Source organism: Heteronotia binoei, chromosome 2 (assembly GCF_032191835.1).
Source record: "Heteronotia binoei isolate CCM8104 ecotype False Entrance Well chromosome 2, APGP_CSIRO_Hbin_v1, whole genome shotgun sequence".
NCBI lineage: Eukaryota > Metazoa > Chordata > Lepidosauria > Squamata > Gekkonidae > Heteronotia > Heteronotia binoei.
Genome location: NC_083224.1, coordinates 13776114 through 13792208, shown reverse-complemented (window position 1 = coordinate 13792208; position 16095 = coordinate 13776114). Strand labels below are relative to the sequence as shown.

The 16095-nt window shown below is 49.7% G+C and overlaps 1 protein-coding gene across 1 annotated transcript in view; it reads right to left on the bottom strand.

The window, feature by feature from the left end:
• LOC132590776 (tripartite motif-containing protein 54-like) overlaps nucleotides 1-16095 on the bottom strand; it is a 58836-nt gene that overhangs the window by 26301 nt on the left and 16440 nt on the right. Inside the window, exons 3-5 of the mRNA XM_060263701.1 lie at nucleotides 14300-14460; nucleotides 5003-5168; nucleotides 1668-1763 (exon numbers count right to left, since the gene is read on the bottom strand). Coding sequence (XP_060119684.1) covers nucleotides 1668-1763; nucleotides 5003-5168; nucleotides 14300-14460 — 423 coding nt within the window. The remainder of the gene's footprint in view (nucleotides 1-1667; nucleotides 1764-5002; nucleotides 5169-14299; nucleotides 14461-16095) is intronic.

Here is a 16095-nt window from a genome sequence, read left to right as displayed (position 1 = left end):
TCTGTATGGCAAACTTTCCACCGGCCATCGAAATAGAGGGGCACCAAAGAAGAGGTACAAGGACTCCTTGAAGAAATCCCTTGGCACCTGTCGCATCAACCATCACCAGTGGTCTGACCTAGCCTCAGATCGCAAAGCATGGAGGCACACCATCCACCAGGCTGTCTCTTCTTTTGAGAACGCACGCATAGCTGGTCTTGAGGACAAAAGGAGATTGAGGAAGAATCGCACTGCTACAGCACCAACCCTAAATCAGACTTTTCCCTGCAGCCACTGTGGCCAGACCTGCCTGTCCCGCATTGGTCTTGTCAGCCACCAGCGAGCCTGCAGCAGACGTGGACTATTGCACCCTTCTTAAATCTTCGTTCGCGAAGCCAAGCCGAGAGATTGTTTTAATTAATTTATTTATTTAATGTATTTTATGGTATAATGTATTTACTGTAATGATGGCATTCCATGTCTGTGAGCCGCCCTTATTATTATTATGATTATTATTAAGATTTGAATTGTCCTTAATCATCCAGAGAAGAAGAAAATTCAGCGCTTGAAGAAAAGGTCCTTAAGCCAAGGCTCTGGAGCTTTTCATTCCACTGACCCCGTCTATGCAGCACTGGCCAGCATATCCTCCTGGTAGGATTCAACCAATGCTCTTTCTGCCCTTCCATGAATATCTGGGGGGCTGAAACGTGGGAGACGGATGACACATCCCATCCTTTGCTTTTGAAACAGCCACAGAAGGAGCACACAAAGACAACCGTGAGCTATAAATATTTTCCCAGTGGCTCCTCTGTCACCGTTCAGAGATTGAGCCTGCCAGTTGGTAAATATGTGGGGTTTGGAATTTACTCTGCTCGCACCCCCCCCCCTTTTTGGTGTTCGACATGCGTCATTCTATGTCTTCCTTTAATTTTTTTTAACTTTGTGCTCTGATCTTTTAGCATAAAAAAACAAATTGTACCTCCGTTTTTAACTACCTCAGTTTTAAAAGCTGTAATTTTGTTTTCTTCCAATAGGTCTTGCGGATCCATTCAGTTCCATAGTGCAGTAGGAGGATTTTGCGTGGGTTTTTTTGCCATCTTTGCATGGACCAGGGGTCACTGGAGGTGTGCGTTGGGGGTCAGGGTTTGTTTTTTTTTTTAACAGGAACTCCTTTGCCTATTAGGCCACACCCCCTGATGCAGCCAGTCCTCCAAGAGCTTACAGGGCTCTTAGTACAGGGCCTACTGTAAGCTCCAGAAGGACTGGCTACATCGGGGGGCGTGGCCTAATATGCAAAGGAGTTCCTGCAGGGGGAGGGCTTCCAAACCGGGGGATCCCCTGCCCCCAGCTGGGGATTGGCAACCCTAACTCGCGAGCAGACGGCAGGCGTGGGGCTACTCGTGAGTAGGCGGCAGGCTTGGTGACTCGGGGCAGGGGCGGAGCTGTGCTGCCTAGGGTGCCAGAAGGGCACTAGGCAAAGTAGACGATTGCCTAGGGCACCGACCTTCCGGGGGCACCAAATTGGGTCCCCCCCCCACATGCAGGAGGGGGAGGGGCAGACGTTAACCTTGCCTAGAGGTCCAGTCTAGGGCCAGCCCTGCCTGGAGACCCGCCAGGAAATCGGCTGAAAATGGCTCCGATCCGGAACTTTCCTTTCTGAAGAGCAACGCTGAGAAACCGTTCCCTACCTCAATGTTCCTGCACGTGCTTTGCAGAGCGTTGATGTAGGCCTGGATCCTGTCGTTGGCGGCCACCAGAGCACCGATCCCGTCTGTCAGCTCCGTCTTGAGAGGAGAGTTCAAAGGTCAACTTTGGTCACTGCTGAGACATGCCCTCCCCTCATCACCACCACCCCGCTGCTAACCCTCCTGATGTTACTGGGAGGAGATGCTCACCGCGTTGTTTTACCCATCCCCAAACTGGTTGTATCCAAAATGAAATATAAACGGGACAATCTTGCTATGCCATTGAGGATTGCCAAGTCTGTGTTGGGAAACACTTGGAGACTTTGGGGGTGGAGCTGGGAGAGGGCGGGGTTTGGGGAGGGGTGTGGCCTCAGCATGAGACAATGCCCGAGAGTCCACCCTTCCTAGGCTTCCCAATCCCCACATCCCAGAGGGGATCCCTCAGTTTTACAGGCTTCCCCCCACCCCCAGCCAGCTGGCCAGTGGGGGGAAGCCCCGCCCCCACAGTCACCATGTACCTCTAGAGCTCCGGCAGGTTTAGAAACCTGCAAACAGGTCCGTTTTTAAAATGTGTGCCTTTAAAGTTGAGCAGGAAGCAGGAAACAGGAAGCGCTTCATGGGGAAGGGTCAGCCGCAGTTTTGTCAGAGCACAGACCCTCCGTTTCTTATGCTTTTGTTTTCAGAGCAAGTAAAGTTGTGGAGGAACCAAACCCAGTAAGTGTGTGTGTGAGAGAGAGAGGGGGGGAGAGGGCATGGGATTCCCTGGTTTGGTGGCCCTCCCTCCACTTTAGAAAGCGAAGGAGGGGAGGGAAATGTCTACTGGTCACTCTATTATTCCCTATGGAGAACGATTCTCATAGGGAATAATAGGGAATTGATCCGCGGGTATCTGGGGCTCTGGGGGGGATGTTCTTTGAGGTAGAGGCACCAAATTTGCATCATAGGATCTGATGTCTTTCCTCAAAACATCCTCCAAGTTTCAAAAGAATTGGACCACGGGAACCAATTCCATGAGCCCCTGAAGAAGGTGCCCCTATCCTTCATTATTTCTAATGGAGGGAAGACATTGAAAAGGTGTGTGGTCCCTTTCAATGTGATGGCCAGAACTCCCTTTGGAGTTCAATTGTACTTGTTCCAACCTTGCTCATGGACTCCGCCCCCAATGTCTCCTGGCCCCACCCCCAAAGTCTCCTGGCTCCCCAAAGTCCCCAGATATTTCTTGAATTGAACTTGGCAACCCTAACCCTTCCAAGCAGCCATTTTCTCCAGGGGAGCTGATCTCTGCCTGCTGGAGATCAGTTGTAACAGCGGGAGACCTCCAGGCCCGACCTGGAGGCTGGCAACCCTAATGCCATTGGACTCGCATTCCAATGACTGACCGTCAGTTACTGGGCTGAGTTTAAAGCAGGGGTCGTTTTGTAGAAAAATAGGTATGAGGCTCATTACCATCACTTATTAGCATATGCTGCCACCCCATGCAAAAGCAATCCAATGCAAGAATGGAGAGCCCAGGTGAGCGAGGCCTGCTTGGGCTGGCTGGAGATCCAGCCAGGCCTCGCTCACCTGGGGCTCTCCTGGGCTGACCCCCCAGTCAAAAGGCCAGCAAGCCACCTGCTGGCCCAAATCACATAAGAAGCGGAGAAAGGGTGGTGTGGGCTTCTCCAAGGGTTAATGAGGGCTGCTGGGGGCATGGCAAAGCCCCTGGTGGCTGGCTGGCTGGCTGCCCGCTCTTCTGGATTGTTATGCAGCTGCACTTACTATTCAATGGTGGGGTGGAAGAGGGGGAACTCTCAGAAAGGTTCAGGAGCTGTGTTCCTGTGAGCTCCTGCTGAATCGGATTTGCTATCACATCAAAGGCCCTTCATGGCCTTGGGCCCTTGTGAGATCATTTCTCCCCTGGTGCACTCATCGGAGCAGGGCCTTTCACAAGTGGCCCCGCTGCTGCAAATCAACAAAATCAACCACTGCCCCATACAGCTGCCTTCGCTGTGGTGGCCTCCAACCTGTGGAATGGTTTGCCTAAGGAAATCAGAAAGGGCCTCCCACACACACACACTTCTTACTTTCCACAAATTGTTTCATTGTTACTTACCTTATATTCAGCGGTGGAATTCTAGCAGGAGCTCCATTGCATATTAGGCCACACACCCCTGATGTAGCCAGTCCTCCAAGTGCTTACAAAAAAGAACCTTGTAAGCTCTTGGAGGATTGGCTATATCAGGGGGGTGTGGCCTAGTATGCATAGGGGCTCCTGCTAGAATTCCAGCCCTGCTTATATTTATTTCCTGCCCTTCTCCGCAAATTATTTCAAGAGGGCTTCTCTACCCAAGCGAAAGCGCAGCACTGTATAAAACGTTTCACAAAGTCACGCGGTCAAATTACTGGGACTGTGGTCTGTGCTACGATGTACGGTTTGCTGTGGGTTGTAGGGTTGCCAAGTCCAATTCAAGAAATATCTGGGGACTTTGGGGGCGGAGCCAGGAGACTTTGGGGGTGAAGCCAAGAACAAGGGTGTGACAAGCATAATTGAACTCCAAGGGAGTTCTGGCCGTCACATTTAAAGGGACAGCACACCTTTTTAAATGCCTTTCTTCCATAGGAAATAATGAAGGATAGGGGCACCATCTTTTGGGGCTCACAGAATTGGACCCCCTGGTCCAATCGTTTTGAAACTTGGCGGGTATTTTGGGGAGAGGCACTAGATGCTATACTAAACATTTGGCGCCTCTACCTCAAAAAATAGCCCCCCCCCAAGAGCCCCCAATACCCGGAGATCAATTCCCCATTATTCCTTATGGGAATCGTTCTCCGCAGGGAATAATAGAGTGCCCAGTAGACATTTCCCTCCCTCCACCACGCTTTCTAAAGCGGGGGGAGGGCCTCCAAACCAGGGAATCCCCTGCCCCCTCCCTCTCTCACACACAAATACTTACTGGGTCTTGTTCCTGCAGAACTTTACTTGCTCTGAAAACTGGAAGCAAAAGAAAGGGAGGGACCCTTCTCCAAAGCCCTTCCTGTTTCCTGCTTCCTACTCAGCCTTAAAGGCACACAGACCTGTTTGCAGGTTTCTAAACCTGTAGGAGCTCTAAAACTTCATGGTGACTGTGGGGGGCGGGGCTTCCCCCGTCGGCCAGCTGACTGGGGGCGGGGGCCTGTAAAAACAGGGGATTCCCCCTCTGGGACCTGGGGATTGGGAAGCCTAGTGGGTTGAATCCTGCCCTTTCCTCCGGTCTATGGCTCACTACAGCTGGAATGGGGAGGGGGGAATCAACAAAATAAATGACAAATGCAGAAACCCCAGCAAACTTGTGAGCCGATGCGGGTGGGAAGGGGCTGACCTTCCGTTTCATGTAGATGTCCGAGAGGGGGGCCACATCGCAATCTTTGTGCTCCCCGAAGACCTTGCAGAGCGAACAGGTGGGCACCCCACACGTCACGCAGTAGATGTTGATTCTTTCGTCCTCGTGTTCTTCGCAAGTGGGGTGCTCGCTTTTTAGCAGAGGTCTGATGGTAGGGGAATAGCGGGGAGAAACAAGAGGAAAACGGATACAGAAGGCATGTAAAACCTTAAAATCAGCCCCGTGGCGCAGAGTGGTAAAGCTGCAGTACTGCAGTCGGAGCCCTCTGCTCACGACCTGAGTTCAATTCCGGCGGAAGCTGGGTTTTCAGGTAGCCGGCTCGAGGTTGACTCAGCCTTCCATCCTTCCGAGGTCGGTAAAATGAGTCCCCAACTTGCTGGGGGGAAAGTGTAGAGGACTGGGGAAGGCAATGGCAAACCACCCCGTAAAAAGTCTGCCGTGAAAACGTTGTGAAAGCAACGTCATCCCAGAGTCGGAAACGACTGGTGCTTGCACAGGGGACTACCTTGACCTTTTACCGTTTTGTTTATAAACAATTTTATTAGTAACATATGGTAGCAGAACTATATCTACAACTTATAAAAGCTTAAAGTAAAAGAAAGATCTTTCTACCCCATATCTTACTTTCCCCCCACCCCTCCCTCCGTTACTTGACCCCCGCCAGTGTTATTTTCTTAAAAAAAGCAAATATTAAAGGTACCCTTAACTATTAAGAAAAAACAACCCCCCCCAAAAAAAGTTATATTCTTATTTTAAAAATCTTAATCATCATCAAAGATTGTCCAATGTCCTTTTATTTTCCACTCTTTTTCTACATATCTTCTGAATTTCTTCCACTCCAACTTAAAAAGTTCCAAATCATAGTCTCTTAGTTTTCTTGTTAATTTGTCCATTTCACTCCATGTCATAACTTTTGTAATCCAATCCCATTTCTCTGGTATTTTTTCTTGCTTCCACAGCTGCGCATACAATGTCCTAGCAGCTGAGAGCAAGTACCATATTAAAGTTCTATCTTCTTTTGGAAATTTTTCCATTTGTAATCCCAGCAGAAAAGTCTCTGCCACTTTGTTGAATTCATATCCCAAAATCTTTTTAAAACCTTAAAACAAGCTGGGGACAGTGTTCCGGCTAAGCTGAGCTAGTGTGAGCTAGCTCACAGTTTTTTAGCCTCCGGTTCACCCATTTTTGTCTTTGCTCAGGAAAAATGGCCCCAGAGCAAACTAATTTTTATGCAGCAGCTCACAACTTTAATACCATTTGCTCACAAAATAGAATTTTTGCTCGCGAGACACCACAGCTTAGAGCAGGGGTGTCGAACTCATTTGTTATGAGGGCCGGATCTGACATAAATGAAACTTTGTCGGGATGGACTTGTCTGGGCCATGTCAGGCTGGGCCACGTGTGAACCTATTTACAATTAGGTAGCAGAGAGAGAAACTTTTTTAAAGGACACAGACAAACACGACCAAAGATTTTTTGTTTAAAAAAACTTAAAACATTAGCACTTGTGGGTCTTAAAAGTGCTTTCTTTGTATCGCTCCCATGGGATCCAGGGAACTGGGCAAAGGAAGCTCTGGCTCTTTCCCTCCCTCCCCAGGGGACCAGGAGGGGGAGGAGCCTCAATCAATGGAGAAAATCGAGGTTTTGCTCTGTAGCACCTGTGCGATTGAGCAAGCCTTGCAAAACAAGCTGAGATGCAGAAGGAAGCAAGAGAGAGGGAAAAGGGAGCAGACAAGTGACAGTTACTTGGGGGCCTGATAGGAGCCCTCTGGGGGCCTGATTTGCCCCCCGGGCCACATGTTTGACACCCCTGTCTTAGAGAGAGTATTGGTTGCGGGGGTGGGCAGGGGGCAAAAGTCCTTCCTGGGGAGTTTTGTCCAGCAGCAGTTCTGTGAGCGACAGCCTTTCAGACCCTGAAAATCAGTGTCACTGGTAGTGACCCATGACAAGTTGGGGAGGGATGGTGGCTCAGTGGTAGAGCATCTGCTTGGGAAGCAGAAGGTCCCAGGTTCAATCCCCGGCATCTCCAAAAAAGGGTCCAGGCAAATAGGTGTGAAAAAACCTCAGCTTGAGACCCTGGAGAGCCGCTGCCAGTCTGAGAAGACAAGACTGACTTTGATGGACCAAAGGTCTGATTCAGTATAAGGCAGCTTCATATGTTCATATGTTCATTCAGGCAGCAGCAATCCCCAGCACTATGTGCAAATGTGAAAGTTGGATAAAGAAAAAAGCTGGCAGGAAGAAAGCTGAGGGCATTTGAAATGCGACGGCGGAGGAGGATTTTATGGATGCTGCGGACTCCCATAAAGACACATCGGTGAGTTCTAGATAAAATCAAGCCTCACCTCTCCTGAGAAGCTGAAACGACTCAAATGAGGCTATCTAGGCTTGGTCACAATCCGGGCTTGTGTTGTAGAAACATCTCAGCAGGAACTAATTTGCATATTAGATCGCACCCCCTGACCTCACCATTGTTTCACACAGGGTTTTTTGTAGAAAAAGCCCAGCAGGAGCCTATTTACATATTAAACCACACCCCCTGGCACCAAGCCAGCCGGAACTGCGTTCCTGTGCGTTCCTGTTCAAAAAAAAAAACCCCGCCCTGTTCACAATAATGAGAAGACACAAGTTGCTGGAAAGGACAGTCATGCTAGGAAGAAGAAGAAGATGATGATATTGGATTTATATCTCACCCTATGCTCTGAATCTGAATCTCAGAGTCTCAGAGCGGCTCACAATCTCCTTTACCTCCCCCACCGCAACAGACACGCTGCGAGGTGGGTGGGGCTGAGAGGGCTCTCCCAGAAGCTGCCCTTTCAAGGACAACTCCTACGAGAGCTATGACTGACTCGAGGCCATTCCAGCAGCTGCAAGTGGAGGAGTGGGGAATCAAACCCGGTTCTCCCAGATAAGAGAGCTATGGCTGACCCAAGGCCATTCCAGCAGCTGCAAGTGGAGGAGTGGGGAATCAAACCCGGTTCTCCCAGATAAGAGAGCTATGGCTGACCCAAGGCCATTCCAGCAGCTGCAAGTGGAGGAGTGGGGAATCAAACCCGGTTCTCCCAGATAAGAGTCCGCACACTTCACCACTGCACCAAACTGGAAAAGTTGAAGGCAGCAGGAACAGAAATGGATTGGCTCCATGCAGGGTGGACTCTATGGCATTATACTCTGCTGAGCCCCCCTCCCCTTCCCTCCTGTCCCCAAGCCCCACCCACCCCAGGCTCCACCCCCAAAATCTCCAGGTATTTTCCAACCTGAAGCTGGCAATTAACAATAGAATGTTTAGGACAGGGGTGTCAAACATGCAGCCTGGGGGCCGAATCAGGCCCTTGGAAGGCTCCTATCAGGCCCCCGAGCAACTGGCTGTTGCCTGCTTCTTTCTCCCTCTCTCTTGCTTCCTTCTGCATCACAGCTTGCTTTGCATGACTTGCTCAATCGCACAGGAACTACAGAGTTCTCCATTGGCTGAGGCTCCTCCCTTGGGGAGGAAGGAGAGGAGGGAGAGCTTTGCCAGGCTCTCTCAATCACACAGCAGAGCTACTGAGCCAAGTCTCTCTTCCTTCTATAGGCTGAGGCTCCTTCCCTCCTCATTCCCCAGGGGAAGGAAGGAAAGAACCGGAGCTTCCTTTGCCCGGTTCCCTGGATCCAATGGGAGAGCTACAAAGAAAACACCTTTAAGACCAATGAATGTTAATGTGTTAAGCATATTTTAAGGGTTTTTTTTAAAACACTTTAATTATGTTTGTCTGTGTCCTTTATACAGTTTATGTCTCTGCTACATAATCTGAAACAGGTACACACAAGGCCCGGCCCGACAAGCTCTCATTTATGTCAGATCTGGCCCTCATAACAAATGAGTTTGACACCACTGGTTTAGGATGTCATTAATAGGAGCCAGCGTGGTGCAGTGTTCGAGAGCAGAGGATTCTAATCCAGGGAAGCGGATTCGATTCACCCACTCCTCCTCCCTCTGAAGCCAGCTGGGTGACCTTGGGTCAGTCCCAGTTCTCTCGGAAGTCTCTCAGTCCCACCTGCCTCACAGGGTGTCTGTTGTGGAGAGCAGAAGGGAAGGTGTTTGTCGGAGACTCCTTAAGGTGGAGAAAAACCAGGGGATAAAATCAGTTCTTCTTCGCGTTCTTTAAGAGCATCATTTTTTTTTAGGCAGCACACAGAGACCTCTAGTGGCCAGATGAAATATTTCATCACTGTGGCTGACATGACCCCCGTAAAGGTAAAAAAGGTACCGTAGTCCCTTGCGCAAGCATCAGTCGTTTCCTACTCTGGGGTGACATTGCTTTCACAACATTCTCATGGCAGACTTTTTCACAGGGTGGTTTGCCCTTGCCTTCCCCAGTCATCTACGCTTTCCCCCCAGCAAGCTGGAGACTCATTTGACCGACCTCAGAAGGATGGAAGGCTGAGTCAACCTGGAGCCGGCTACCGGAACCCAGCTTCCGCCGGGATCGAACTCAGGTCGTGAGCAGAGAGTTTGAACTGCAATACTGCAGCTTTAACACTCTGCACAGCGGGGGCTCTTTTGACATGACCCAGAGGATTTTTTAATCATTAGTTATCATTTTATTTTATTATTATTTATCATTTTTCCTATAAAGTCATAGCCAATTTAGGGCGACCCCACTGGGTTTTTGAAGTGAGATACATAAAGAAGTGGTTTGCTGGTGCCTTCCTCTGTAGAATAATAGAATCAGAGTTGGAAGGGACCACCCAAAGTCATCTAGTCCAACCCCCTGCACAAGGCAAGAAATTCACAAATACCTCCCCTAAGTTCACAGAATCAGCATTCTTCATTGACCCTCTGGACCCGTTCCAGCTTGTCTGTATCCTTCTTTAAATGTGGTGTCCAAAATTGAACACGATACTCCAGGTGAGGTCTTACTAGAGCAGAGCAAAGCAATACCATCACTTCACGTGATCTGGACACTAGACTTCTGTTGATACAGCCCAATATTACATTTGCCTCTGTTTAAAAGCCTCCAAGGAAGGAGAGCCCACCACTTCCCAAGGAAGCCTGTTCCAATGAGAAACTGCTGTCAGGAAGTTCTTCCTAATGTTGAGTCGGAAACACTTTTGATTTAATTTCAACTCATTGGTTCTGGCCCTACCTTCTGGGGCCACAGAAAACAATTCCACACCATCCTCTAGATGACAGCCCTTCAAGGACTTGAAGATGGTGATCCTATCACCTCTCAGCTGCCTCCTCTCCAGGGTAAATATGCCCAGTTCCTACAACCTTTCTTCATAGGACTTCATTAGGGGGAGGTATTTGTGAGTTGCCTGTATTGTGCAGGGAGTTCGACTAGATGACCCTGGAGGTCCCTTCCAACTCTATGATTCTATGACTTGGTCTCCAGACCCCTCACCATCTTCATCACCCTCCTCTGGCCCTGTTCCAGTTTGTCTATATCCTTCTTAAAATGTGGTGCCCAAAACTGAACACAAGACTCCAGGTGAGGTCCATAACTGCAGCAAGCAGTTTCAAAGGCAATGCATTGTAAGGAAATAGACTGATTAGGGTTTGTAGAGTCTTTCAGAATCAAGTGCCGTGTTCTACTGGAGAAAGTTTTCCTTCCAGAAAAAGTTTTCCTTCCTTTTCCTGGAAGGAAAACTTTCTCCAGTAGAACACGGCACTTGATCCCGAAAGACTCTACAAACCCTAATGATGTTACCAGCCGTGAAAACCTGAAATCTTCGAAATAGACTGAATTGGCTGTTCCCACCAGTTCCCCCTTCCTGCTGCAGAACCACCCCTTCCCCCATTACTTCGTTCCTCAGGATCTCCCATGCACCCAGAGCAAGAATTCATGGAGAGTGATGTGGTGCTGCAGGAAAGATGAGACGGGAAAAGGCTGCGCAGCTGATGGGACATTTAGCCTGGATCCAACCCATAAAGTCCGGGAATGGCACACATGGGTGTCGTTTTCAGTACCGTCCCAATGAGTTCCTTCATTTAGATCTGTTGAGTTGGCAGCCCCTGTACATCTTCTCTCCCAACATGCCGCACCGCACAGAATTGTTCACTTAAAAGACCACTGGAGTTTTTCAGCCCTGCGGCCCGCGGGTGTGGAAGATTCTGCTGCCCTTTTGAATGAGCAAAAATCCATTTTAATGTGATGGGAAGATGCCCTGCAGCCCACTTTCCAAAGCGGCCGTTTTCTGCAGGGGGGCTGATCTCTGCCACCTGGAGATCAGGTGTAATCAGGGCTTTTTTTTGTAGCAGGAACTCCTTTGCATATTAGGCCACACACCCATAGGGTTGCCAAGCCCAACTCAAGAAATACCTGGGGACTTTGGAGGTGGTTGCAGGAGACTTTGGGGGTGGAGCCAGGAGCAAGGGTGTGACAAGAATAATTGAACTCCAAAGGGAGTTCTGGCTGTCACATTTAAAGGGACCGACACCTTTTTTAAATGCCTTCCTTCCATAGGATATAATGAAGGATAGGGGCACCTTCTTTTGGGGCTCATAGAATGGGACCCCCTGATCCAATCTTTTTGAAACTTGGGGGGTATTTTGGGGAGAGGTGCTGGATGCTATACTGAAAATGAGCTCCTGCTGGGCTTTTTCTACTAAAAAAAAGCCCTGATTATTTGCATAAATCTGGGTCTGTGCATGAAATAGTCTGAGAGCACGGTGCCTCTATCTAAAAACCCCCCAGCTCCCTCAGAGCCCCAAATACCCGCGGATCAATTATCCATTATTTTCTACGGAAATAAGTCTTCTTAGGGAATACCCAGCAGACATTTCCCTCCCTCCCCCTGCTTTCTGATTAACATGTGGAATTCACTGCCACAGGAGGTGGTGGCGGCCACAAGCATAGCCACCTTCAAGAGGGGTTTAGATAAAAATATGGAGCACAGGTCCATCAGTGGCTATTAGCCACAGTGTGTGTGTATATATAAATTTTTTTGCCACTGTGTGACACAGAGTGTTGGACTGGATGGGCCATTGGCCTGATCCAACATGGCTTCTCTTATGTTCCTATGACCCTGAAGCGGGGGGAGGGCCTCCAAACCGGGGGATCCCCTGCCCCCACCTGGGGATTGTCAACCAAAAAGAGAGTCACACGGGATGTGGAACTCGAGAGCAAGCTCTGGCACCGTGTACCACTGACTACTGGGGTGGTTTGCCATAGCCCTCCCCAGTCATCTACGCTTTCCCCCCAGCAAGCTGGGTCCTCATTTGACCGACCTCGGAAGGATGGAAGGCTGAGTCAACCTCGAGCCGGCAACCTGAACCCAGCTTCCGCCGGGATTGAACTCAGGTCGTGAGGAAAGCTTGCACTGCAGTACTGCAGCTTTACCACTCTGCTCCACGGGGCTCTTCTTTAGCCCTTCTCAAAGCCATCCAGGCCAGGGGTGGCCAACGGTAGCTGGGGCTGGCTGGGGCTGATGGGAGTTGTAGGCAAAAAACATCTGGAGAGCTACCATTGGCCACCTCTGATCTAGGCCAATGGCCATCACCCCATCCTGTAGCAGTGAATTCCACAAGTTAATGGTGCGTCGTGCGACTCTGTCCTTTCCCCTATCCTAAACACCAGGATGATCAATTTCATTGGGTCATCACAAATTAGGTGGGGGGGGGGAAGGGTAAAAGGTAGTCCCCTGTGCAAGCACCAGTCGTTTCCGACTCTGGGGCGACGTCGCATCACAACCTTTTCACGGCAGACTTTTTACGGGGTGGTTTGCCCTTGCCTTCCCCAGTCCTCTACGCTTTCCCCCCAGCAAGCTGGGGACTCCTTTGACTGACCTCAGAAGGAGAGAAGGCTGAGCCAACCCTCAGCCGGCTACCTGAACCCAGCGCGCCGCGGGTCTGTTGCATTTGGATGAAAGAGGCTGACAAACTTCTATCCAGTCTTCCAGTCAAGATGCTGCTTTACAGGATAACGAACCTTGGGATCTCACTCCTGGAGAACTTTAGTGTTCCCCTACATTTCACGCCAAGACTTTGGGCTTTGAAGGACACACACAGACACACCAAACATACATGAAGCTGCCTTATACTGGTTCAGACCTCCCACCAAAATCAGTATTGCCAGCTAGCAATGGCTCTCCAGAGCCTCAGAGGTCTTTCATATCACCACCTGCTTGGTCCTATCGACTGGAGATGCCAAGATTTGAACCTGCTGGAACCTTCTGCATGCCGAGCAGAGGCTCTGCCACTGAGCCAAGCTCCTTCCCAAGCTGCCTTAGATTAGACCAGGGATGGCCAAACTGAGGCTCAGGGGCCACATGTGGCACTTCATACATATTGTGTGGCTCTCAAAGCCCCCACCACCCTGTCAGCCAGCTTGGAGAAGGCATTTGTCTCTTTCAATCACTTCTCTGAGCCGAGCCAGCCAGCGGCTTGGAGAATGCATCTCAAGCTAAAGTTGCTTTCTTTCCACCTCTCCCTCCCTATCTATTTCCCTCCCTCCCTGTCTTGTGGCCCTCAAACATCTGACATTTATTCCATGGGGCTCTTACGTTAAGTAAGTTTGGCCACGCCTGCATTAGACCACTGATCCATCAAGGTCAAACACTGTCTCTTGAGATCAGCAGTGGTGATCTAGAGTCTCAGGCAAAGGTCTTTCACATCACCCACTGCCTGCTCTTTCTAACTGGAGATGACGGGGATTGGACCTGGGAACTTCTGCATGCCAAGCAGAGGCTCTTCCACTGAGCCATGGCTCCTCCTCCTCGTCCTCCAGGGCCTCAGGCTGAGGTCTTCCCCATCACCTACTGCCTGCCTGGTCCTGCTAAATGGAGATGCTGGGGATTGAGCCTGGGACCTTCTATATGCCAAGCAGAGGCTCTTCCACTGAGCCATGGCTCCTCCTCCTCGCTCTCCAGGGTCTCGGGCTGAGGTCTTTCCCATCACCTCCTGCCTGGTCTTTTCAACTGGAGATGGCGGGGATTGAACCTGGAACCTTCTGCATGCCAAGCAGAGGCTCCTCCACTGAGCCATGGTTCCTCCTCCTGGCTCTTCAGGGTCTCAGGCTGAGGTCTTTCCCATCACCTACTGTCTGTTCCTTTTAATGGGAGATGCTGGGGATTGAACCTGGGACCTTCTATATGCCAAGCAGAGGCTCTTCCACTGAGCCATGGCTCCTCCTCCTGGTTTTTCAGAGTCTCAGGCTGTCTTTCCCATCACCTCCTGCCTGGTCCTTTCAACTGGAGATGCTGGGGATTGAACCTGGGACCTTCTGCGTGCCAAGCGGAGGCTCTTCCACTGAGCCACAGCCCCTTCCCAAGGCAACCAATAGCAAGGCAACCTACCTATCAGGCCCGCTGGCTGATGCTTGCTTGTAGATGTCGATGATGTTCTCGACCAGGAGATTCCGTTGCAGCCCATAGATGCCGTGTCGGTCCAGGACCACTTCGTGGCGGCAGGAGGGGCAGCGAAACCTCCCAGCGGATCCCAAGGTCGTCCCTCGAGACTGAAAGACACAAAGGTTGGCTTAACAATTAGGATAATTACGGTACCACTAGTCTTCGTTTCTGGGAGGCGGAACTGTACAGCAAAGACAGTGACTGGACTGTTTCAAACACAGGAGGAGGAGGAGGAGGAGAAGAGGAGGAGGCTGGATTTATGCCCACCTTTTGCTAACCAAAGGAGTCTCAGAGCAGTTTACAATCTCCTTTCCCTTCCGCTCCCCACAACAGACACCCTGTGAGGTATGTGGGGGGAATCGATCTCTGCAACCTGAAGATCGGCTGAAATTCCAGGGGATTTCCAGGCCCCACCAAGAGTCTGTGCAAACCGAGAGGAATGGACACAGCGAGGTTAGGAACAGGAGAGAACCGCGTTCTACTAAAGAATAAATTAGTTATGCGAAGTTATGCGTGGGCATTCGATGAAATTGCTGAGCAGAAAGGTTAAAACGGATAAAAGGAAGTACTTCTTCACCCAAAGGGTGATTAACATGTGGAATTCACATGTGGAATTCACTGCCACAGGAGGTGGTGGCGGCCACAAGTATAGCCACCTTCAAGAGGGGTTTAGATAAAAATATGGAGCACAGGTCCATCAGTGGCTATTAGCCACAGTGTATGTGTGTATATAAAATTTTTTGCCACTGTGTGACACAGAGTGTTGGACTTGATGGGCCGTTGGCCTGATCTAACATGGCTTCTCTTATGTTCTTATGTGACACAGAGTGTTGGACTTGATGGGCCGTTGGCCTGATCCAACATGGATTCTCTTATGTTCTTAAGTTGTTTCTGAACAATGCTGAAACCCTTTGCAGAATATACTTCTGAAAACTAGATGCAGTAAATGCAGGATGTCTCATTATCTTCAATGCTTAGCACTGCATAGTTTATAATATACAACAAACGTCCTTGCAGTTTACAATATACATTTACATAAAGGCGATTGGAAAGGAAATGTCCCCTGTGCAAGCACCAGTTGTTTCCAACTCTGGGGTGACGTTGCTTTCACGACGTTTTCACGGCAGACTTTTTTTTTTCACGGGGTGGTTTGCCATTGCCTTCCCCAGTCTTTTACACTTCCCCCACCCCCACCAAGCTGGGGACTCATTTTACTGACCTCGGAAGGATGGAAGGCTGAGTCAACCTTGGGCCGGCGACCTGAATCCAGCTTCCGCTGGAATCGAACTCAGGTCGTGAGCAGAGAGTTCAGACCACAGTACTGCAGTACTGCTGCTTTACCACTCGGCACCACGGGGCAATTGAGAGAATCGCTAATACCCTTTGGAGAAACTGACTAACTGCACTTATACTGCTGTGACCATTGGTTCCGGATAACATGAAGTGAATGATCAGATGAAGGCCGACACCAAAACACGGCTTTGTAAACCTAGGGAACATGTGGTCAGCTGCACCTCGTATCAGCTACGCATATAAAGACATTGCCTTAATTTTCTGCAAAGTAACCTTGACTTCATTGGCAACATCGTTACTGATTTGGGGAGGCTTTTTCCCAGCTATCAGGGCACTGCACTTTTTGGAGTCTTCGTTCCGAGTAGGCTCTTTCATTAAATTGCAAATTGGCGATTGCCTTTATGTAAATGTATATTGTAAACTGCAAGAACGTTTGTTGTATATTATAA